The following is a 26,271-nucleotide window of genomic DNA, read 5'->3' as shown; positions in this document are numbered from 1 at the left end:
ATCTCAGGTTTTTATTCAAATGCTTCTTATGGAAACAGAAAGTTATACTCCCTGTGTTCAAAGAAAACTGTCACTTTTCCTCTGACAACGTTGATACAACAAACACGTTATTTATAAGTCACTCTATCAGCTCAAACTTGGCAGAAAATTCTGTGTTGCTTTTCCTAAACAAAAATACTGACTTTAGTTATTTTACTGGTGTACTGAATCAAGATAAAAGACTTCTGCATAAGCTGACATTTTAATGTCGATATTTAGGAAGAAAGCAGTCTGGAAGTGGCTCTTGGATGAGGCCTGTAACCACTGCAGAATTCGTAAGGAAAAACGGCATAGCAGAGAGATAAATGTCAGACAGATTTAAGGATACTTTTCCACTCGTAGAATTCAAGAACTGAGAAGAGCAGAAGTGGCCTATAAATTCATCTGTTAACAGCACAGGACACCTAGGCTCAGGGATTCTCATCATCTGGCTGTGAGCTCACACCCAGTGAGAAGAGGGCCTGGGACCCAGCTTTCATCTCCTAGTCTTGTACACTTTTCACCATCCTAGTGGAGTTACAAGATAGTAAGGCAGATTTACTATCTTCCTATAACTTAACATGTGAATCATTAATTCCCATTTTCAAAACCAATAACTCCAAATGATGGGATAATATTTTAGATGTTCTTCTAAACCAGGGTAGTGATTATATGTTAAATTGTTTATCATATTAAATATTTTTAAAAGTTCCTTTTTGACAGAGTTAACACAGATTTACTAAAATCTCTTAAAGTTTTAGGGTCAGTGATAAAAAGGTACCTCATTTTCAGACTTTAAATGGCAAGTCAAGTAATTCAGTGGCCCAAACCAGCTTTCCTTAACTAGTTTTTAAAATTGTAAGCAATTAAAAATCTAAAGCCAAATGGTAAATATGCCTATGTACTGTGATTCAGAATATTACACTATGGTAATACATGTGACTTGTCTTACTGTTTGAAGCATTAATCACTAGGAAACCTAAGGAACCGCAGAGCTGCTGTTTCCCGCTGCCGTGAAGTTGACGGGTCACAGCTAACCTGCCGTTGACACCAGGGAGGTGGTTTGTTGAGGAAGGCTAAGACGGCGACCCTGAACTAGTCTACTATAAACCAATGCAATGCAACACGGACAAATGAATAAAGGAATAATATGACATGCTAAGTTTAAAAAATTAATTTTGCCACACACTGAAGATAAAAATAGCACCACACTCATTGTGTTGTAAGGATTAACTTTTGTTAATGCATGTTAGAACACAGAGTAAGCCTTTGATAAAGGTTAGCTATTTACTGTTGTTTTACTGTCATTATACTGATGTCTTCTAGGTGAAAATAATTCCCTGTCATAAGAAAACATAAGGCATTTATGTCCCTGGGTTTTATCCAATGCCTTGGGAGAAAATTTTTTCAAGGTTAACTTGGTGATCACAGATACGATTTCCTATAATGAATTGAAATTGGAAAATGGGTATACTAAGTGAAAGTAGAAGTACTCATTTTTAACTGAAATAAAACTATAGTGTAAAAATAGAAGCAAATCTCAACGGAGAAAATATTCAGAAAGTTTGAACAAAATTATACCTGGGATTTGTCTCAAAGTAATCAGTGGATTAATAAGGAAGAAGAGTGCAGAGAAGTGGGCTAGAGTATGGATGGAATGATAGTAGCCACAGGTCAACTGAGGACAGCTAATGAAGACATGGGGGCTCCTTAGCTATCCTCTCTACTTCAGCATTATGTTTGAAATTTTCCAAATAGGAAGTATGTTTAAAAAGAGATTAATTTCTAATTGATAGCTGGCTTAGAGTCAATTCTTCAGTAGTCATGGAAACAGTAAAAAATTGTATTAAAAATTGTATATATGTATATGTATGCATACATTTAATTTAATATATATGTATACTTGTGTGTGTGTGTATTTGAAACAGATTTCTACTGATTTCTAATCCAAAGTCTCTTATATTAGTACTTTACTAAAACTATTTAGAGTTTTATATTCACATTAGAAAGTAACCATCTTGGTTACTGGTAAATCTTGACTTACATATCTTTCTAGCTCTTATTTATTAAGGGGTGGAGGAAAAGTTACAATCCATAACTCAAACATTGATTCCTACTGATCTCTACTGGCTAAAAGTAGGCAAACACTAAAATATATTTCACACCAGTGTGTGAATGACTAAGGAATGCCCTTTCTGAAGTCTAATTCCCTAGACTGGTCTATGATGTAAGAAATTTCCATCTTACACAAAGTGTTTTCAGGGAGTCAGTGAGACACATCTGGAGAAGGCTGGCCCAGGTGGGTAGGCGCAATCTGCTTGGGAGGGAGTCAGGTTTGAGGCCAGTCCCCAGGCCAGTAGTTCACACTCAGAATCACCTGGTGGGGGTAAAGCGGGGCTGTGCTGGTAGTAACACTGATTCCCAGCCTCCACCCAGGACTTACTGAATCAGAATTTTCTCAAGATCCACAGATCTGTAATTTGGAAGTTTTCCCTTTTCCTCATTTCTGATTCTAAGTGCTTGTGATATCTGGTTTTGTTTTTTTGCTGTGTGAATACAGCTGCTCACGAGGAGAGATAGGGAGGCTCAGGCAATGGAGAAAGGACAGGGCACGGAGGACTATCATCAGTGTGAGCGGCTCCTCACTAAGGTCTAAGGACCGCTTTCGGCCGAGAAAGCAGAGGACAGAAGGGACCCGGGGCCTGAGCTTTGATGTGGTCGTATGACCTTCGACAAGTTTCTAAAGTATGCTGGGCCTCAGTTTCCTCGGTTGTTTAAGTGAGGAGAGAGGAAGCACGTGATTCTCGTATGGTCGCAGTGACGTCACAGACACCGAGCGCTGCCGCAGGGAGGGGTCGGCCGAGAGTGCTCGCAGGGAGCCTGAGGCGTCCTGCAGGGGCAGCCCACCTCTAACGTGACCATTTGCTTGGCCATGGCTCTCTCCACTGCTTCGTACATCTGTGTGTTCTGGATCCCCAAGCCACAAAAGATGACGAAAGCTTCCAGAAACTGTTCATCGTTGCGGTTGAAAGCCTTAACTTTGCCAGTGGTTTCCTCCATCTTATTAACAAGTTGGCAAACCCCTATAATAATCCAAGAAATTGAACAAATGTTACTAGTCATAATCACAACATGCACTGACTTTAACACAGACCCCCAGAGGTCTAGGGCTTTTCTCTTAGGAATGCTTGCCATCTCCAAATACGCAAACGGATCCTCACAAATATAAGCTAGAACAATGAACTGAGTTAATTTACATGCAAACTCATTTCACACAGTCCTAAATGTATGTTGTCTATGTTCAAAAAAATCCTAGAGTACCATTTTCTTCCAGATACTGTCACGAATTTTATATCAGTTGAATCCCCAAAGACAATTTGTCCTTTGGAGACTAATTGGATTTTTGTACTCTTGCCAAGAGAACAATTTTGATGCACATCAGAATTTTGGGTCACCCAGGCTGCCTTTCCTTACTGAGAAATCAGAAGCTAAAAAACACAATTATCCACAAAATAGAATGTAGGAAACAGTTCACAGAGACAGTCTCAAATTTCAAATATGTACCTCTGCATCCAGGAGAGTATTTCCAATCATTTTTGATACTGCAAATACATGCACGTAGAGATGACTATTTACTTAGGTCTAAGAGCAGAATTAATCTTTGAAGAAAATCATAACCTAACCTCCCAAGTCCTGGCCTTTCTTAGAAAGTCAAACACATGGTATATATAAATGGAAGACGATGTCAAATCTTAACTGAACTCATTCTACGGGGCTCTGATCCCAAGGGGTCTCTGCGAGGAGTCTGATGACCTTGTACCTCTGGGGAACAGTGTTTCTAACGTCCTATCTCTTCTGCCTCTACATACGTAACACAGACCCCCATCGCGTGCCCACTGCAGAGTAGGTGTGGTGCTCCGTGCTTCAGGACACACATGGACTCTGGTCTGTATGACTTACACTGAGAAAGGTGCTCACACCCACTTTACAGATGAAGACAGAATCTCAGGAAGGTTAAGTCATGTGCTCCAGGGTGCTTACGTTTAAAACTGAAACCCCAGCTCAGCTTAGCCTCAAAGACCAGATTATTACCATGCAGCTGCCCTGTGCCTTTTACCCGTCTGATGACTGTTGGCAGTTTCTTGACCCACACCTTATTCTTGCTCACCCACACCTCTGCCTATAGTTTTCTGCTGGTCCCAGTCTCTTTCCTGTTACCCAGGAGATCCCTACGTGCCCTTCACAGGGAGTGCCCAGAGGCCTCCCACTTCCCCAGGGGAGGCAGACACCTCTCCTAGCTCCTTAACTTTATCACCTGGAGGATCATGGGGAGCTTTATTTCTGTCTCTCTTTCTAGACTGTACATATCTCGGTCTTAAGAGATTTTATTTGTCAGTTACACTTCCTCAGCTAGCCAGGCCTGGCACACAGCAGGACTCAAAAAATGTTAACCAAGTTAATGAAAGGATGCGAGACTGCAGTTCTGACCCAGTCTTGCCCATGAAGACTGTGGTTTGCTATCTCTTATTTCTTCCTGGAGCACAAAAGGATCTCAGAGAGTCTGAAATGATGCATAGTTGCACGTGTAGTTTTGATGTGCACTTTGTTTTTAACACTACTAATTATCTGTATCCTCCTTTTGCTCTTTGTTTGTGAGAGTTTTTCTATTTTAGACAGTAAAGCCATCCTTATTTATCAGTATTACCACTGCAGAGGTTACTTCTCTAACACTGATTCCATTATCAAGAAAAATTTAAAATTTGGACACTGCAAGTAAAAACCTTGAGTAAATGGCATTACTGCATTTACTCAAATAAATCAGCATTCGTCATTTTAAGACCACATACCATGTATAGTGCAAACAAAAGGGTTATGTCCTCCAACCTTTGTGAATCCCCAAATTATAAACATGGAACTGTTTATGAAGGCATCTGGCTATCTCCCACATCACATGTTCTTGAGAGTCATGCATTCCTTATCTTCATATCACAATGTAACTGCTTTTCAATTTTTACTAAGTTTTCTCCTGCTTGATGGCCACTTTTCATAAACAGGATTTTTCTTTTTGTCACTTCATAAGATTGACTGCATGTATGGAAAGGAAAAGACAAGCCAGTGAGGCTGAGATGTGGTCATCAGGCAGTCTGCTAGGCTTGGGACCGAGGTAAAGGAACTCTTTTCTGGACAACAGTTCAAATCATAAGCCTCAGTCAAGTCCTTGAATGAATACATTGTTGTTTAATCGCTCCGTTCAGTTCAGTCGCTCAGTCGTGTCCGAATCTTTGCAACCGCATGAATCTTAAGGCTCAATCAGGCTTGCCAGGCTCCTCTGTTCATGGGATTCTCCTGGCAAGAATACTGGAGTAGGTTGCCATTTCCTACTCCAAGGGATCTTCCCGACCCAGGGATGGAACCCGTGTCTTCTCCTGTGGCTCCTGCATTGCAGGCAGATTCTTTACTGTTGATCCGCCGAGGAAGCCCAGTAAGTGGTATTAATTAATACCTCAGGAATCGAAAGGTACTACAATGGCAAATTCAGCATACACACAGTGAGAGCTGGCTGTACCGACTACAGCTCAGGGCAGAACACCGAGCATGTGTCTGTGTCATGACCCGCCTCGACAGACAGGCAGACACAGAGTAACGCTCAGGGTAAGAAAAGGCGAGAGGGCAAGTGATCCCTTTAGGAATATACTTTGATTTTTCTCTGAAAGCAGTCACATTTATAGAGCATTCATGATAATCTCATTAATCTCTTTATACCCTTGATAAAATTTAACTCTATTAAACAGAAATACCTAAGTTGGAAAAAAATCTATGAAGAAGAAAAAGGTTTACAACAAACAGGGTTCTTTGAGAAAATGTAAAGCTTGGACCCATTTACAGATAGTTTGCACAATGTATTTCTTAAAGATGTGGAAGAGTGGATGAAGAGCATAGTAATGAAATTTAAAGCTGGTCATTTGAAATGCCACATCTACTAGCAAGTGATATAAAATCAGAAGCACTTATATATAAAAACAAAGTAGTTATTGCAGAACCAAAAATAAAATAAAATCACCAGCCAAAATCAATCACTATGTATAACCATAAAATAAAATATTCAAAAACATATTAGGTGAAAACCAAGAAGTAGCAGAGCTGGATAATAAAATATCAGTGCTACGTAATATTATTAGTTCACAAAGTACTTGTACAGACATTATTTCACATGCTTACAACAGCAGCTCTGAGAGCTAGTGGGCACTGAAGGCCTCTGGAAATTATGCTGAAGGGAACTGGGTAGTTTCTCAAATCATCCACTGAGGTTTCCTTTTCTGTAATTCCAGAGGTCAGATGTAGCAACCACAGTTTTCCTTCTGGCTTTGTGGCAGAGCAGGGCGTCAACTCTTACATTCTGCTTGTGGTCTCTCATGGCTCAGACAGTAAAGAATTGGCCTGCAATGCGGGAGACCTGCGTTGGATCCTTGGTCAGGAAAATCCCTTGGAGAAGGGAATGGTTATCCACTCCAGTATTCTTGCCTAGAGAATCCCATGGACAGAGGAGCCTGGCGGGTTACAGTCCATGGGGTCACACAGAGTCAGACACGACTGAGTGACTAACACATATACACACAAGACCTGCCCTTTTATACCCTTATGACCAACCTTGCAAAAAAAATCTTTTTTCACTTGTTATTTGCCAATTATCTTAATTTAGGAAGTTTTTCGCTGCAGAAAAGATTTAATTTCTCAAGTAAGTCATCTTTTAAGTTTTCAACTATAGTGTCTTGATTTTAAAAGAAGCTCCCTGTTTTAAAACTACATATAAACCAATATTTTCCTCTAGCACTTTTACAGATTCATTCTATCACATTTAATCTTTTAATTGTACTTAATCCCCCCCGAAATTGCTACTGGATTCTTATGAAACTTAGTTATTCATACTTTAATAATTTAAATTGTCACCTCAAAAAATAAATTCATATTATTTCAACAGTATGCTTTTTTCACATTTAAATTTTATGAAATCAATTTGCATTCTCATCAACTGCTTGTAATGGTGTAACAGAAATCATGTCTTTCTTTCTTTGAGGTACATAAAATGGTGTCTTTCAACCAATAACATCTTAGAAACAGAAATACAGTCTATTATATACCAACACAAATTATATTAGACTTGGGTCTGCATTTAGACTTTCTATTATGTTCCATCAATCTTGCCATCTTTTCGAGCACACATTTAATACTTTTAATTATGTTACTTATACAGCATTATTTTAATTTCTGATAAGACAATTCTCTATCCATCAACTCTGATTATTCTACACTATCCTTCCAGAAGAATTTTATAAATAATTCTTCTTATATGTTATCCTCCAGATGAATTTTTTTATGTTAAGAACTCCCTTCCCCTTTAAGAAACAACCTTATCAGGACATGTATTAAAATTGAAATAAAACCTAATCTGCAAAAACTTAACATCTTAAAAAAAAATTCTTATCATCAGGAAATGTTTTGTCAGTTCATGTACTGAAGATTTTCAAGTTATCTAGTACAGTTTTATAGTTTTCCTCACATAGATGTTCCTATTTCTGACAAAGTTTATTCCTTGTTACTGTTGAAAATGGGATTTTTTTCCATTATTATTTTCCAACAAATTTGTTTTGCCATGTAAGCAAGTTATTTTCCTTTAACAATTTGAAAGCCAGGCACTTTTGCAACTCTCATTTGAGATAGCTACCTTTAGCTGATTCTCTTGGGTTTTTCCACTTAACAGTCATATCATGTTGTTAGTTACTTTGTTATTTCCTTTTCCATACTTCACCTTATTTCATCCTTTCCTGTCCTCTGGTTGCTTTGGTAAGAATTTACTTTGGGTAATGTTCTTTTTTTTTTTAATGACTTAAAAAATATAACTTTTTCAACTACTTCCATGAGAAATTTTAAACTCTCCTTAGTATTGGTTATTACCAATTTTTATACAATTTGTTTCATCAAAACATACCACTTTTTTGGTACAGTGTATTATATAACATCTTTTAATATTTTTTCTGCATCTATAATTACATTTCTTTTCTTGTTCCATGAGATGGCTGGATGGCATCACTGACTCGATGGACGTGAGTCTGAGTGAACTCCGGGAGTTGGTGATGGACAGGGAGGCCTGGCGTGCTGCGATTCATGGGGTCGCAAAGAGTGAGACACGACTGAGCGACTGATCTGATCTATTTCCCTCATTATCTGTGTTGGATGTTTGTTTAGTGTTTGCCCATCATCTCATTGTACTATCCCTTTTCATTTCATAAATTTCTCTTTTCAATTTCTTTCCTCTGCTTTCTTTCTTCTTATTCATTTATTTATTTTGGGGGCAGTGTGGGGAGTGAGATGAACACTTAGTTGAAATAGTTTCATTATTTCCTGATTCAGTTCGGTTCAGTCGCTCAGTTGTGTCCGACTCTTTGTGACCCCATGAACCGCAGCACGCCAGAGCTCCCTGCCATTACCAACTCCGGAGTCTACTCAAATTCCTGTCCATCTAGTCAGTGATGCCATCCAGCCATCTCATCCTCTGTCGTCCCCTTCTCCTCCTGCCTTCAATCTTTCCCAGCATCAGGGTCTTTTCAAATGAGTCAGCTCTTCACATCAGGTGGCCAAAGTATTGAAGTTTCAGTTTCAACATCAGTCCTTCCAATGAATATTCATAAATGATTTCCTTGAGGGTGGACTGGTTGGATCTCCTTGCAGTCCAAGGGACTCTCAAGAGTCTTCTCCAACACCACAGTTCAAAAGCATCAATTCTTCGGTGCTCAGCTTTCTTTATAGTCCAACTCTCACATCCATACATGACCACTGGAAAAACCATAGCTTTGACTAGACAGACATTTGTTGGCAAAGTAATGTCTCTGCTTTTTAATAAGCTGTCTAGGTTGGTCATAACTTTCCTTCCAAGGAGGAAGTGTCTTTTAATTTCATGGCTGCAGTCACCATCTGCAGTGATTTTGGAGCCCAGAAAAATAAAGTCTGACACTGTTTCCACTGTTTCCCCATCTATTTCCCATGAAGTGATGGGACCAGATGCCATGATCTTCGTTTTCTGAATGTTGAGCTTTAGGCTATCTTTTTCACTCTCCTCTTTCACTTTCATCAAGCAGCTCTTTAGTTTATTATTTCCCAATGAAAATAGCAAAATATTTAAAACTCTACATCTCTGAGTACATTTTTGACCTTATACCTTGCATTTTTATATTAAATTGAGGTGACCACTAATTTTCTGAAATGCTATACTTTCATTTTGACTTTTGATTTCTTCTTTGACATTTGGGAGAATGTTTTCATTTCCTAAGTGAGCTTTTCCCTTCTAATTTATCCTTTTATTATGCATTTCTAGTTTTAATGCCCTGTGATCCATGACAGTAGTTTTCAATTCTACTTTCCAGAAATGACTAAGTTTATGTTGTATGTGTGTATTTGTAAATTTCTAATGGATATTTGAAAGGAATTTGTTTTTAAATTATGACATATAAAAGTAAATGTATGCCAATTAAATCATTTCATTTTTTATATTAATCAATTCTAATGTTTCCTTTTTTCCTATTTAGCATTTTATGAAAAATGTATTAAAGACTCTCACTATGACTACCATTTTGTCCACTTCTCTTTGTATTTTTAATAGCTTTGACTTTTATATATCAATGATGTTATTTACCTTATTAGAGGCATTTATGACAATTACACTTCCCTCTGTGAATTTAACTTATTCGATGCAAAGTGATTCTGTACATTATGCTCTTTTATCTTAAAATCTACCCTCTCTGATACTAATATTGTTATCTCTATTCAAATTTTGCCCATTTTGTGTACAGCGTGTTCTTATAAACAGTATATACTTCATATTAGTATCTTCTAGAAATTCCTCAATGTTGGTCGTCCAATAAAGGTAAGCTCTGTTTTCCAGGGCTACTATGCAGTTTCTCTTATTTTTCTATTTCTTCAATCAATTCTTGAAACTATAATCCTTATGTTTATTTTCATTCTGTAGATTTTCACTTTTATAATTTAAAGATATAATGCACTAGTTTTATTTTTTCTCTCTCATTTTCTTCCAATTATTACTGTCTCTACAGCCTTATTTTCCGGTGCTTCTTATCATTAAACACAATTTACAGTTCTCTAACTGGGAAAAACTGGATCCCGTAAGCAACACAGGCAACATGTACCACGTATGACGCTGCACAATGTAATTACGTTTGCGTTAGGAAAACCCTAGCAAATCTTTTTACAAACAACTGAATAGATTGCCAAATGATATAATTTAATATGAAAAAGAAAATTAAGTAGAAGTCGAATTTAAACTTAGATAATTTTACAGCATTTACTTATGCCTTGGAATCATATTGCCACACATAGATGAGCAAAGAATTGACAGTATGAGTTTAGAAAATACATTCAGTAAGAAATACATACTTCTCTCTCATACTTCACTGTGTCAAATAACATGTGGTGTAACACTATGACGTGCATCACTTTTTCACTAAAAGAAGAGACATAAATGTAAGTTATCTAAAGTGGAAATGTTCTCAACAACTTTTCCTTTTGGATGGGAATGGAACTGATTTCTTCAAAACATGCCCTGAAACTGACATGGAAAATAGGCATGAGTATTTCTGGTAAATATAAGAAAAAGACAAATGTAATCTAATAAATAGGGGAAATAATTGGTTAAAATAAATGAATGCTTCATGAGGAAAGGAGCTTCTTAATAGTGTTGGAAACAAAGTCGTGGAAACATTCTGTATCAGCCAGACCACTGAGCAAACATTAATGATACAACAGGCCCTGCACTCCTCTAATGTCTACAATTTCATCTAATTGTCAGTAATGGAAAAAAAGGAAGGAAAGAAAGATTACAAAAAACACATGGGCCCATCTGTCTTTCCGCATGTAACTCTGTAGGGATTATGTATTAGAATTACATAATAGCAAAATCTGGTCTGTGACATATAAGAAAAATTATTACAACCATGCTATTTTCCATGGTACATCTGTGAATATAAAGTTCACTTGAGAATTCAAATTCTCTGTTTTGTCACACTTACAGAACTCTGTCCCCACTTACAGAACAGTGGGGAACACTGAAAATTTTCCCTATTGGAATTACCTTGAACCCCCACCAGAAATCTCACTAGGGTATTTTTCTTTCTTCTAATTGGTAGGGAATTTTTCCTTCTCCAAAACAACATTTGCTTACTTTTGACTCTTGTTATCAAATAAGAATGACACAAAATATATGCAGACAGAAGTCTGATTACATTAGCTGGTACTGTTCATTTCTTGTTCACTTGTCTGGAACAATGACAGGACCATAGAAGGTGGATTCTGAAGGGATCTGAAGGGTGTGACTTAGTTGTATAAGGTGCCCATAACTGTTTACAAGGTTAAACGGAGAGTGGAACCACGTGGATATCCTGAGTCCTATTCCTATCCAGGGATCTCTGTGCTTCCTCAAATGACTCTTATTTATCACTTGTGTAAAGTGATGAAAAAGCCTGATTATAACTTCCTCCAGCCACTCCCCATTCCCAATTATTCCAAAGAGATGCTGCTGAGAAAAAGTGAAGACATGACTTAATGTGGCCAGCTGCCACTCTACCCTCCTTCTCACCAAAACATATTAATATTAATAAATGGTGCATCACTTCTGGAATTCATTTCACGTTTTCAAAGGTCAAGGCAGCTTGTTGTAAGCTCTGCACTTCTATCAAAAAGCATAACATCTGCAATGTAGTTTGCACCTAACTCCCTAGGATATAAACTTTGAACTAAACATTTACTCAGTGTCATATCGTAGGGCACCTCGGTCGGTTTTTTGGTCTCTGTTAGGGATCTGATCAGTGATACTCTTGAAAAGAGCTAATCCATGAGTTCACTAGCTTCTCCTTTTTTCTCTGAGAACTGAGAGGCGTGCAAGTGATGAACAGCCTTCAGGGAGTCACCAGGCTGTCTTCCAAGAGGCTGATGAGGCAATTTACCAGTGAGCCCAGCCCCAGAGGCTCGCAAAGCAGATTACCACGCCGAGGACACCTCTTGCTCTCTGGGGTGCAGAACAGTACCTCAGCTCAGAGACTGACTTATAAAACCAGAATAGTATCAAGAAATGGGTACCAACAAGAACTGGATCTGCCTCAGGAATGCGAGTAGTGCACCTGTAACTCAGCCCACGACCTCAAGTCCAGGGGACTGATCTACGAAAAGGAACAACTGGCAAAGCAAGCCTTGCATTCGTGAGGCTAGGAAGGAGGCATTCTCCTCACATGAGTTAACGTATCTTGGAAAGTAAATAATCAGAACAAGGGAAGTCAGATTGGTGGGCTGTTTCAAGGTGTAAGTCGGTGTATCTGTCTCAAAGCAAGGATGCACACCAGGAGGAGAACTGGCATCACTGGGAAGTACGAGGACCACCTGTTGCATGCATGGCCACCCACGTGCTGGTCTCGCCAAGTGGTCAGAAGAGCCTGTACACTGACACAGCCTTCCACACCCATCTCCACGAAAGGGCCAAAGTTCCCAGACTACTGGACAGAACTGGAGAGGCGATTTTAGTACTGGTCTCCCCACTCCCCACTTTCATAAACAATACCTCCCTCCCCCACCTTTCTGACTGATACTCTTCTTTAATAAAATTACAGTCAAATCTTGGAACTAACCAGAAATTTTTTTTCTGGAAACTGATTTTCAACCTGGAAACTAATCAGATTTTTTAAGGTAAATTTATACAGCTAAGTTTTGCACCATTAGGGTTTTTATTTAAAAGTTTTAACCTTTATTTCAATTTCTAGGGGGAATATTTAACAGTTCACGCTATTTTTACAGCATCAATCACACATGTGTTAGTCACTCAGTTGTGTCCAACTCTTTGTAACCCTACGGACTGGAGCCCGCCAGGCTCCTCTGTCCATGGCATTCTCCAAGCAAGAATACTGGAATGGGTTGCCATTCCCTTTTCCAGGGGATCTTCTTGACCCAAGGATTGAACCTGGGTCTCCTGCATTGCAGGTGGATTCTTCACCATCTGAACCACCAAGGAAGCCATAATTGGCATATAAATTTTCTTTTCGACTCTTAATATAACCTGCAGTGCCAAGAAACAAATATGTCAGTAACGGGAAACGTCATCTCATTTTTCTGAGAATGCCTTCTTCCACCATTCCCGCAGTAGACATGTTTTACTAAACTTTATATAAGCATGTAAACTCCCTGAGGCAGGGATTTTGACTTATTCACTGATTTATCCCGGGTGCCGGAAAACATGGAGTATTCAATGAATACAATCTACAATCTAAACCACATATTCAAAAAAAGAAAAATCATAAACTAAGATGTGAGGCTTTAAAATAATATACATTATTAATTTGATATCCCTCAGTCTACTAACTTTCAACATGTCATTTTTAAACAAAACCTCTGTTGAAACAGGATTATAATTACAAAAGTATATCATATTTAACAAGATATTTAACAAATGTTTGTCAACATTTACCAAGGTAAAATTATTTCAAAATTCTTTTATCATTCCAATTTTCATCTTTTTTCCATATTTTAGTCCTTAAATTTACACTGGAAAGAAGTTTCTAGGAATATATGTTTTTCTTTAGTAAGTGCAGAGTGGAGGTCAATGAAAAGGCTTTACCTATCACTTTGTTCTTCTTTCCATTTTTTATAGGTGTACAAAGCAAACTTCTAATGCACTGCTGGTTTATATTTCCCATGTTTTCATTCTAAACAAAGAAACGAAAAGCAAAACAGCTAAATACTATGAACAGATTGTCTGCCCATTAGATGCTATACAAACCATACTGGACATATGAAGTTATTAATATGCTTATCTTTTATTAGCTGGAGATAACATCAGAGTGTAAAAAATGCACAAATTATAATGAAGTTCATATAAATGCAATAAAAAACAGTCTTTACTAAAAATAATAAATATCCTATGTTTAATTTTTTTCTTATTTTCCATTTTATTTACCTATATTTCTTTTATTTTCCATTTTAAAGTTTAAGCAGCTTACAGTAGTACTAAGCAAAATATTTACTGAGTTCCAACTATCCCTGTGTAGTAGATGTCTCAAGTAACTTAATAAGAAGGGTAGAGATCAGAATCTTTACACCACCAAGGATTCTACATGTTACAAATGTCTCTTTCTTTAGTTTTACCACTGTTTCTATTGTCCATATTGCTACAGTCCTAAAAAGGTCTTCTAGATAATGCAAATAACAAAGTCAAGGCAGCTGCCTCCAACTGCAATGCTTTTCTTAAGTCAGATGAGAGAACATACTAGAACCTAAAGTTTCCAATGTCTGAGAAACTGACCCTTGTAGGTGTGCTATCAAGAAAAACAAATACTCATTGCTTTTTCACAAGCTTTTCACTGTGGTAGATGACCAGTTACAGACACTCAAGCCATATGGAACTTAATATTTGAAGACAAACTCGGGAACTCTAGAAACACTATCTAAAGAGTGTCAATTGATATTACGTAGGTAACAGTAAAACTACCTCAAAGTTAATGATATTTCATTAATACATTTTTAAAAAACTGACAAAAAGTACAGAGAAAAATACGTAGGTATTGCTGACCACCTCTGAACAGATGTTCTGAGCTATTTTATTTCCCTTCCTCAGATCGGGACAAGCACAGATCACTTCCAAAGAGTCAATTCTGGAGCCGGTCCTTCGGTTAAGAGTAACTAGTACAGAGCAGGTCCGATAGAAAAGCAGCCGTCAAGCTCCAAGTCTAGAAGCAGGTTACTTACTGTCCAGGGAAATCTTTTGTCCTTACTGACGTCTGGGATATTAAGTGGTTCCATGGTATTTTTGACATACTGAGCATACATGTAATTGATTCTGTTTGCATCACGTTCCCTGTGGAAAGAACAGAGGTGAGTTCTTTCCATGTAGTGAAAACAAGCAGGCAAAACAGGCACATAGATGGTTATGAGAGAAACACAGCAGTCTGAAATTATGGAGCAAAGTGTACAGCTTAATTAGAAAATGAAGCTTTAAACATATTCGATGATGCACAACTTCAGTAGTTACTATAATTGAAATTTTTTGAAAAAACAAAGGCTCACAACTTTTCAGCTATCAAAAACAAGTTTAAAATGTCATTAAGTAATATTACCACTGTTAACGGTCATGTTGATTTTTGTGCCATTTAATGTGAAATCCATATGAATTTTCCTCTATGTCTTATTTTCTCATCAGATAATAGAATGTCTAAAGTCGAGTGTCTGTTTTTATTTCCTTATTTGTCTACTCATACCAAGAGAATAATCTTTTACACATTTTAGACCAAGAGAAAAATCGAGCAGGTCTAGAATTTTATTAAGTTTTTCTCTCTTCATTTTTCTGCTTTGAGGTGCTTTAAGACATGTATTTAAATGAAAAACAATGCTTTTGAGCTTACAATATTTTCCCAACTCTTTTTCCAGTTTCTTGCTTAACAGGTAGAACCTGTTAACCTGATGTCAGAGGGCTTGTAAGTATAATGCCAGTACCAGAGTTGGGAAAACAGAATAGAATATGCCTTTTAATTAGGAAACTTCCTACACTCCCTGGTGATGGGAATAAACTTGGCAAAGACGGTCAGGTTATGCAAATTTACTCCGTAAATTTCTGAAAGGATGTGCCTACAGTAACTGTAAGATCACTAACTGAAGAAATAGGAAAGCCTAATAGTGGGAAGAACTATACAAAAAATATCTTACTGACCCAGATAACCACGATGGTTACCTAGAGCCTAGAGCCAGACATCCTGGAATGTGAAGTCAAGTGCGTCTTAGGGAGCATCACTACAAACAAAGCTAGCGGAGGTGATGGAATTCCAGTTGAGCCATTTCAAATCCTAAAAGATGACGCTGTTAAAGTGCTGCACTCAATATGCCAGCAAGTTTGAAAAAATCTGCAGCAGCCACAGGACTGGAAAAGGTCAGTTTTCATTCCAATCCCAAAGAAAGGAAATGCCAAAGAATGCTCAAACTACCGCACAATTATACTCATCGCATACGCTAGCAAAGGAATGCTCAAAATTCTCCAAGCCGTGCTTCATGTGAACCATGAACTTTCAGATGTTCAAGCTGGATTTAGAAAAGGCAGAGGAACCAGAGATCAAATTGTCAACATCCTCTGGATCATTGAAAAAGCAAGAGAGTTCCAGAAAAACATCTACTTCTGCTTTACTGACTACGCCAAAGCCTTTGACTGTGTGGATCACAACAAACTAAAAAAGAGATGGGAATAGTAGACCACCTGACTTGCCTCCTGAGAAATCTGTATGCAGGTCAAGAAGCAACGGTTAGAACTGGACACGGAACAACAGACTGGTTCCAAATAGGGAAAGGAGTACATCAAGGCTGTTTACTGTCACCCTGATTATTTAACTTATATGCAGAGTACATCATGAGAAACGCTGGGCTGGAAGAAGCACAAGCTGGAATCAAGATTGCCAGGAAAAATATCAATAACCTCAGATATGCAGATGACACCACCCTTATGGCAGAAGCGAAGAAGAACTAAAGAGCCTGTTGATGAAAGTGAAAGAGAAGAGTGAAAAAGTTAGCTTAAAGCTCAACATTCAGAAAACTAAGATCATGGCATCCAGTCCCATCACTTCATGGCAAATAGATGAGGAAGCAGTGGAAACAGTGGCTGACTTTATTTTCTTGGGCTCCAAAATTACTGCAGACGATGACTGCAGCCATGAAATTAAAAGATGCTTCCTCCTTGGAGAAAAGCTATGACCAACTAGACAGAATATTAAAAAGCAGAGACATTACTTGGCCAACAAAGGTCCATCTGGTCAAAGCTATGGTTTTTCCAATAGCCATGTATGGATGAGAGAGTTGGACTATAAAGAACGCTGAGTGCTGAAGAATTGATGCTTTTGAACTGTGGTGTTGGAGAAGTACTCAAGGTACTCTTGAGAGTACCTTGGACTGCAAGGAGATCCAACCAGTCCATCCTAAAGGAAATCAGTTCTGAATATTCATTGGAAGGACTGATGATGAAGACGAAACTTCAATACTTTGGCTACCTGATGCAAAGAACTGACTCATTTGAAAAGACTCATTCGATGCTGGGAAAGATTGAAGGCAGGAGGAGAAGGGGATGACAGAGGATAAGATGGTTGGATGGTTTCACCAACTCGATTGACATGAACTTGAACAGGCTTAAGGAGTTGGTGAAGGACAGGGAAGCCTCGTGTGCTGCAGTCCATGGGGTAGCAAAGGGTCAGACACGACTGAGCAACTGAACTGCCTGAACTGAATAGACGGAAACATTTCAAAATTAAGTGGTGTCTCAGGAAAACTGTCCACTTGCTCTGAGTTCTCAAGTTTCCAATCTTTTCCTATCTTCCTTCTCACTCAGCCTGTGCAAACTGCTTCTAGGACAGTGGTTTCAAATGGTGTTCTTGATCACTAGTGATACCACAAAGACTCTTGAAGTTGTGGCCTCATTCCTGGCCAAGATATTTTTGTCTTTCCTTCCTCTGATATGGCCAGAATATTGGAGTGGGTAGCCATTCTCTTCTTCTGGGTTCGAGAACCCAGATCGAGACCTGGGTTCAATCCCCGGGTTGGGAATATCCCCTGGAGAAGAGAATGGCTACCCACTGCAGTATTCTGGCCTGGAGAATTCCATGGACTCTATAGTCCATGGGGTCGCAATGAGTCAGACACGACTGAGTGACTTTCAGTTCTTTGATGTACACTTTAGGTTAAGTGTAACTGGCCAAGTCAGGTAATGAACTTATGTCCAGTACTATATACAACGGAAAAAGAAAGAAAGGGAAACGACCGTGGTAACAGAGGAATAGATGAATTTCAGACTGAACACTTCTGAGCCTAGACTGATAATCTGAGAAGGCATGAAAAATGTTAGAGACATTAGACCTAGGATACGCCTGGCTTCCTAATACTTTGTACATAATTACCTGGGGAGAATCCCAAGAAAAGGTTATGAGATAAGTGAAGGATTTTGGTTAACAAAACTATTTTAAAACAATAAATATTTCATAGAAAACAGAAGTCTCAGGAAAATAAAAGATGCTACAGTAAAGATAAGAAAAATGAAAAAGCATCTACAAAGAGAAAGGAGTACACTGGAAAAGGATTCCTTTGTCCAAACGTCTTTTACAATGATGATGATGATGATAACGACATATGACTTTTGTTATTATCATGATTTCAATAGAGGGAGCCAGATGAACCCAAATACTTAAGCAGTCCGATGTCAGAGTCTACACTCTCATACTCTGTGTCTACCATTTTTTAAAGGAGTACAAATCTTTTTACTATTTTACAAATAGTAGGTGTTCCTGCATTTAAATATGTTTCCCAATGTAATTATAATTAACAAGTAGTATATATATTCCAAGAACATGAGCTTAAAGGATTAATTCCATGTGTTTGTCATTATGTGATAAAATATGCATTTAAAATTAACACGGGGCTCGCCTGGTGGCTCAGACAGTAAAGAATCCACCTGCAATGCGGGAGACCTGGGCTGGATCCCTGGATCAGGAAGATCCCCTGGAGGAGGGCATGGCGCCCACTCCAGTATTCTTGCTGGGAGAATCCCATGGACAGAGGAGCCTGGCGGGCTACAGTCCATAGGGTTGCAAAGAGCTGGTTACAACTGACTTTAGACTAAGCACAGCACAAAATTAACATGAAATTAACTAATTTGGAATTATAGCACTAAAACATCTATTTCTTAAAATTACGAACTTACAGAAATGGTATAACATCACATTCACTTTTCCTTCTAATTAGGTGGCTCTCTGAATTGAAGCACAGAAAACTCTGAAACCTCCCATCATCTGGAGATGACCTTCACTTCTCAATTTCTACAAACCCCAAGAGCTTACTGTGTTTGATCCCATCGATAATACAATTCTAATAATTATGTATAATGTTCACCTTCACTATTCTTTATTTGTATACTTAACATTTCAAAACTGTCTTCAATAAATTATTTTCTCTTTTAAAAGTTAATCAGATGGTTGGTTAGAAGAGTACTAAGTGAGCCATGCTTTTCCACTGACACATAATTGCCTAAAAAGAACGATTTGCTTATTGCTAACATCATCAAACTGCCAAGCATTTCATCTCATGAAAGAGGTTTGCATTGACAAAGTGTTTGTTTAATAATGAAAACTGGAAAGGCCTAAATTCTATCAATAAGAAATTTCAGAAATGTAATAAAGAATCTGCTAGCCAAGGGTCAGTATCAGCTAGTCCTTTTACAAAGCTAGTTACTAAACACCATTTTAGTTTTCATAAAATGAAGCCTGATATCTAATTTTTATTAAAATAAAAACATACATCACTATGAGGTCTTGTACTGCATCATTAGATTAAAAGCTAACTATTAGCTAATGTAAGGCACTGGTGTTAGATAATTTTCATTACTGTAAACTCGGTTAATGAATCAGTTAAAATGGTCCATGTAAAATTAGTCTTTTAAGGTAACCATACTGACATTTATCCTTTATAAAAAAATCTTTACACTAAGACTGTCTTGGAATACTTTTTAAAAGTGGAAAGATATATTTTCTTTTACAGAGAGGGAATGTGACATTCATTAGAAACAAAACAAGTATACAGTAGCACAAATCAAATATATAGTAAGATTTTAGTATTTTAATGCATATTCACCAGTAGAGGTCACTATTACACCAAGTCACTGGGCTTGTTCAACTATCAGAATTAGAGCACTTACCTGAATTAATAAGAAAAATCCCAATGTGAATACATAAAAGTACACAGAAATATGCTGCCACACAAATACATTTAAAGGTAAATATAGATAATTCCTCATTTTATACATTTTTCTTTTCTGTTTTGGCTGTGCCTCTTAGCTTGCGCATTTGTAGTTCCCCAAGCAGAGATCAAACCCAGGCCCCGGCAGTGAAAGCACAGAGTCCTAACCACTAGATGGCTAGGGAATTCTCATCATTTTATACATTTAATATGCATATCATACTCATTTTCCTATTCTCCTCTGGATATATATAAATTCATAAATAAACATGTATATATATATATATTTGTCTACATAGTAATCATTATTTATGCAAGCCAAAAGTAAAATAATCAAATATTTAATGTTTAAAAGTTTTCTAAAATGTTTATTATAAAAAGCAACAAAAATGTTATGGTGTCATAAAATAAAAATAGTATCTATTAATGTTCCTCCTAAGAATAAGACTTCATAACTGACCTAGGCAGTACAGCCCAATACCAGCACTTAAGAAAGATACATACATATTCACCAGGACATGTACATACTATCACATATTCAAAAAGGATTCAAAATCCACTAAAGCAATGTTAAAAATGCCAGAAAATATACACACAGAAGCTTAGGAAAGAACAGATGTGGAGATGGGAAATAAAGTTCAGTTCATGACCAACAATGCCAAAAGGGAAATAAAGGTCAGCTATTCTGATATAATTTTATGAAACAAAAATTCAAGGGTAGCAGAAACATCTCTGGGGTAGAGATTCCATGCTTTATGTACCCTGAGTACCCACTGCACACCCAGGTCAGCGGTCACAGCCTAGGTCAGGTGTACCCTGCAAGTCAAACCCATTCCCTATCTGTCCCCAAGTTACATCTGCTCCTTTGCAGCTTCCTGAAATACTTTCAATAGAAGCAAAGGTCTTTCATTGTATCATATTGGTAAAATAATACTCTTAATATAATGTTTTGATTTAAATACAATCACTTAACAAAGTAACAACTTTAAACCAGTAGAGTCAACAGTTTCTCCATCCTGATGGGGAGCACAGAAAAGGACAGGAAATGCCATGAAAGGGAAGAGAAGAAGACAGGAAAGGCATACAGGGCAGAAGACAGCTCCTGCAGACCCCACACCGGTCCATGGGGTCCGTGCTAACGAGGGAGGTTGGGACGAAACCAGGTTGCACACTCAAGCATTTTGTTCTTGCAGCTGCAAGCTCAGACAGTTTGGCTTTATATGACCTACAAAGATGATTTTCATTTTACTTCCAGCTTTTTATTACAAACATTTTCTTCCAATTTTTTATGGTGAACTTTTGAAATACATAAGAAAGCTGAAAGCAAAATAAATATCCTACTCGTAGATTCAACAATTTTTAATATTTTACCACATTTGCTATATCTACATATGTGCAAATATATTCATTTACTTATACTAAATTTAGATATATTTGCTTTATTATATTTAGATATATTTACTGTTTTATTTTTGGTTGAACCGTATTTTTTTTGTTGTTGAAAATATCTTTTTTTAATTGAAGGAAAAAAATTTTTTAATTGAAGTACAGTTGATTTACTATGTCATGTTAGCTTCTGGTGTACAACACAATATACATATATGTATATATGTTATATATGTATATATACGTGTAAAATACATATATGTCATGTGTACACATACATAACTGAATATTTTCCCTTTTTCAGATTCTTTTCCCTGATAGATTATTACAAAATATTGAGTATAGTTCCCTATGTTATACAGGAGGTCCTTGTTGATTATGTTTTATATTCAGTAGTGTATATAGGCTTAGTCCTAACCTCCTAATTCATAACCCACCCACCCTACTACACCCTACTCCCTCCCCAGCCGGCCCATCTGAACTATTTTAAACTAAGATGCAGACATCCTAACGCTTTATCCTTACATAAACCAGCACGAATCTACTAAAAATAAGAACATTCTTCTACTAACCACTTAGTAATGCCAAAGAAAAGGTAACAATAATTCCACACCAATATCCAGTATCCAGTCCATATTCAGATTTTCAATTATCCTCACAAATGTCTTTGACAGCTATTTGCTTTTAACTAGGATCTAATCGGAGAAGGCAATGGCACCCCACTCCAGTGTTCTTGCCTGGAAAATCCTATGGACGGAGGAGCCTGGTAGGCTGCAGTCCATGGGGTCGCTGAGGGTCGGACACAACTGAGCGACTTCACTTTCACTTTTCACTTTCATGCATTGGAGAAGGAAATGGCACCCCACTCCAGTGTTCTTGCCTGGAGAATCCCAGGGACGGGGGAGCCTGGTGGGCTGCCGTCTATGGGGTCACACAGAGTCGGACACGACTGAAGTGACTTAGCAGCAGGATCTAATCAAGGTTCATGTACTGCATTTGGCTGTTATGTCCAAGGACAGCCCTTCCCTCCATTTTATCCAATGACTGTTGACTTTTTGAAGAGACTAGGCCAGTTATCCCCTGGTGGCTCAGATGGCAAAGTGTCTGCTTACAATGCAGGAGACCCAGGTTCGATCCCTGGGTTGGGAAGATCCTCTGGAGAAGGAAATGGCAACCCATTCCAGTACTCTTGCCTGGAAAATCCCATGGACGGAGGAGCATGGTAGGCTACAGTCCATGGGGTCGCAAAGAGTCGGACGTGACTGAGCAACTTCACTTCACTTCACTTCAGGCCAGTTATCTTACAGAATGTTCTACAGATTTGCACAGAGGTTGTTTTTAAAGAACTACCACCAAGGGACTTGGTTCCTGAGGATATTACTGTGACATCATTCACCAACATGAAATAATCCTCTGATAGGTCAACTGTAGAGTGAAAACTCTGGAACTTTAACGTCAATGGTAAAGTTAAATAATGTTCTATTTCCATGATAATATGCGGCTTTTAATTATAATATCACTAATAAGGGGTAGTATAAATTGACATGAATTATTTTAGGGAGTGAAATAATTGAAAGAAATAAATAATGAAAAATACAAATGGCATTATGCCCAAGAATTCCTGACGCTTGACCCCGGCAGACTTATATTCCTGGGATTACCCAATTGCTTAAGCAAACACCACCAGTAATTTGCTAAGGGTACAAAAATATGAGAAAGAACATTTGTTAGTTAACTCTAAATCCTTTTTAAAGTTCTTCAGAAAGCACGTATAAAATTGGGCCAGTAACGTCTATAACCTTGATACATATAACCTTGACTTTCTATTTTTTCTGTGTACCAGCCAACAAAAAATGAATATAAATTTTAAAATTACAAAGAACATGAAAAAGAAATGAACTACAACAGATTTCTGATTCTTGCCATGCATACATGTATTGGTGTGATGGAGACTGCAGGCACCCTTCTGGGGTCAGTTAAATCCCAGGGCTATTTCCAAATCTGAACAGACTCAGAAGCCTATTAAATTTTCACCGAGGGACCAAAGTACAAAGCAAAAATATATCTGAAATATATGTCTGTGGGTCTTGAATGAATCAGCTCACAGAAAACACTGTACCAGGCCTAGACTAATTGTGACACTATTCACTCTGTGGAAGAATTCTCCAACAGGTCAACTGCAGTGGAAAAAACCTGGAACTATAACGTCAAATAGTAAAGTCTTTTCACAAATGAAGTTACTTGTAGGAGGAAAAAAGCAACTGCAGCTTCTGTGTCTTAAACAGATCGTGAAATAGCTATGTAACCAGCATTATGTACATGTGAAAAGGACAGATAGACCATAAGTCCTTACCGTGTTAAAGTATCTGACGATTTTTCTAATTCCTCACACTCCATGTGAAACACACTAGAAAAAGAATCCTGGAAACAGAGCAACAACACATACTGAGAAATAAGTTTGAGAATACACTGAAAAGTACCTAGACACAGACATACAAGTCTGTGGAACTGAGACACCACTTCTTGTATTTTTTCACTTTCTCAGACAAAACTGACCCAAGTACTTACTTCATGACACTCTCAAACCTACTTCCCGTTACTAAGAACCATATTGTTGCTGATACTGACCTACAAAAGTACTTACTTGAGTACTATTTGTTTTTGCTTTTCTACCAGTTGTTAATGAACATGTTAGCTTCAAATTTTCTCTATATTTATTCAAAATCCTCAAGTTTTAGCCTTTATGCATATATTCACTGCTATTCTTGGGTCTTTTTTTTTTTTTAAGACACAATTCAATAATATTTTATGAGATTATTAAATTATGAAGATTTTAGCAACAAAGGGATGTACTTTTGAAGTTAAATTGAAAAGCAGCATACATATTTACACCCATACTATAACCGAATAAAAAACTGGAAGGAAACAAATAAAACATGATATGCATTTAATGTGGGAACAGAAGAAATGAGTAACATTTTTTTCTTGTTCACATTTGGATTTTTGCTCATGTGTTGAAATATTTTTTATAAAAAAATAATCACAGTATAAATGAACATCAAGTCACTTAATTGCTACCCCCAACAATTAAGTCTTTAAAAAGTGAGCAAAACAGATTAATGGGCATACTGCTGAGCTATACTTTAAAGCAACTCTGATACCAGTCAGTTGCTGCCATGATAGCTGTTAACTGGTAGAAAGATAAGCTGAATGTTAAATAAAGTGATATTTAAATGGTCTAAAAAGGGAGTGCCCTTGTGTATAACTTTCAAAAACTAAATGACAAAGAGCAGTCACAGAGCAAAAATGGTGAACTGACATACTGCATTAAATTCAGACCTGAACTTCAGAAGGATAGCTACAATCTTGTAATTATCTCTATATTAAGGAATTTATAACTGAGTGAAAATATTTTAAATAATTTCCATGAGAATACTGATTATCTTACAGCACAGTGAATTCTCATTTGATTTCCTATTAATGAGAGTTATACACACACAAACACAATGATTCAAATAACGCTATAGCACACAGTCCTGTCTTTCTATCTAATAAAATAATTAAAATTTTTAAATATAAGTATTAAAAATCTTTTTTATAATTAAAATATATTTTATTTATATTTATAAAAAATAATTTTTTTCAATAAAATAATAGAAAAAACTATTATTTTTCTCCCCCCATGCATGCATGCTAAGTCACTTCAGTCATGTCTGACTCTTTGCAATCCTATGGACTGTAGCTCATTTCTCCACCCCCCCCACCAAAAGCAATTCAAATATCCTATACAGATTGTAATTGACTTTATGCAAGAATCCCTATTTTCTTTCCTAACCCACCAATGAAGAGCATGTTCTAAGGGTCTAAAGGAAAAAGAAAACAAACAACTACATCAAAAAGAAATATACCAAAAGCAGTGATTCATCAGTTAAGAAGGGAAAGAAACTGCAGAAAAGAAAACGGCCTTAGGCCAAAGGTGCTGATGCTCACAGCAAGGTCAGCTGACCTGTAAGTAAGCAGCGCTCTATGAGAATACGCCATCTTTCCACACAGATCTTACTGCTTTACATGAAAATCAATGGCTTGAAATCTACCACTTAGAATACTTAAGCAACTTTCCCTGGTGGGAAGAATTTGGGACTAACAGGTACCTTTAACAGCACTGCCTCCATTGGGCCAAGCCTTATGATTTCCACACAATCCCATTCCACTCAGAATAAACAGGCAGAACAGGTTTACCTGCTCACAGCAAGAGGGCACCACTATTCCTGGGCACAAAAGGCCTGTACACTGTCACGACGCTGCACTTCTCCATCAGGGTAGTGCAGCCCTGATGAAAGCAGCACGCTGACACTCCCGTGGTGACTGCTCAGCGGACGGTCGACAAGGTGAGGGTGCACCAGGGCGTCCTCCAACCTCACCTCTACCCCCTTCCAACCAAACAACGCATGCTTTAATCAGCTTTACATAAACAACCATGTTCAGTTGGACTTGAGAGGGAGTTCTGAGGCCAACATGAGGTTTAAAAGCAGTGCTTTAAGGACCATAAGCTTCTGTCTTTCTAAAAATAAAAAAGTCATACTCTGTACTCACGGAGCAATCTTCATCCACTATGAAAATGGTGCATTTCTGCACCTGCATGAAAGAGATAATAGTGGCAGCTATTTTCTTTAGAATTACTTCTAATGATTGTTGTTCTTCAAAAATTAAGCTAGCAAGGTCAAGCAGCACCTAGACAAAAAAATTAAGAGCTCTGATTTAGTAATTATTAAAGCAATACAATGACTTATATGGGTTGTAAGTGGTTTATATATAATCTAACAAATTAAAACCAAGTTTAAAAAGAAAACTTCCCTATTGATTGTTAGTACAATTAGTACAGTGGTTACGATCGGATTCTGAAGTCAGAGCCAAGAGTTTTTAATTCTGGTTTCTCCTCCTGCAGGCTTTGTGATCTAGTTTCTTGAAAATGAGAAAAACAGTACCAAAATTATGGGGCTGTTGTGAAAACTAAATAAGTTAACATCGAACAGTGTCTGATACATAAAACACAATATTGTT

At 37.5% G+C, this 26,271-nt stretch overlaps 1 protein-coding gene across 3 annotated transcripts in view; it reads right to left on the bottom strand.

The window, feature by feature from the left end:
- PDE5A (phosphodiesterase 5A) overlaps positions 1-26,271 on the bottom strand; it is a 148,722-nt gene that overhangs the window by 53,873 nt on the left and 68,578 nt on the right. For all 3 annotated transcript variants that reach the window (XM_027543723.1, XM_027543725.1, XM_027543724.1), the window contains exons 6-10: positions 25,804-25,941; positions 23,564-23,631; positions 14,815-14,923; positions 13,688-13,775; positions 2,926-3,101 (exon numbers count right to left, since the gene is read on the bottom strand). In XM_027543723.1, the coding sequence (XP_027399524.1) occupies positions 2,926-3,101; positions 13,688-13,775; positions 14,815-14,923; positions 23,564-23,631; positions 25,804-25,941 (579 nt within the window). The remainder of the gene's footprint in view (positions 1-2,925; positions 3,102-13,687; positions 13,776-14,814; positions 14,924-23,563; positions 23,632-25,803; positions 25,942-26,271) is intronic.

This window comes from Bos indicus x Bos taurus, chromosome 6, assembly GCF_003369695.1.
Source record: "Bos indicus x Bos taurus breed Angus x Brahman F1 hybrid chromosome 6, Bos_hybrid_MaternalHap_v2.0, whole genome shotgun sequence".
Classification (NCBI taxonomy): Eukaryota; Metazoa; Chordata; class Mammalia; order Artiodactyla; family Bovidae; genus Bos; species Bos indicus x Bos taurus.
Note: the sequence above shows the minus strand (reverse complement) of the source record. Positions and strands in the feature narration are given on the sequence as shown.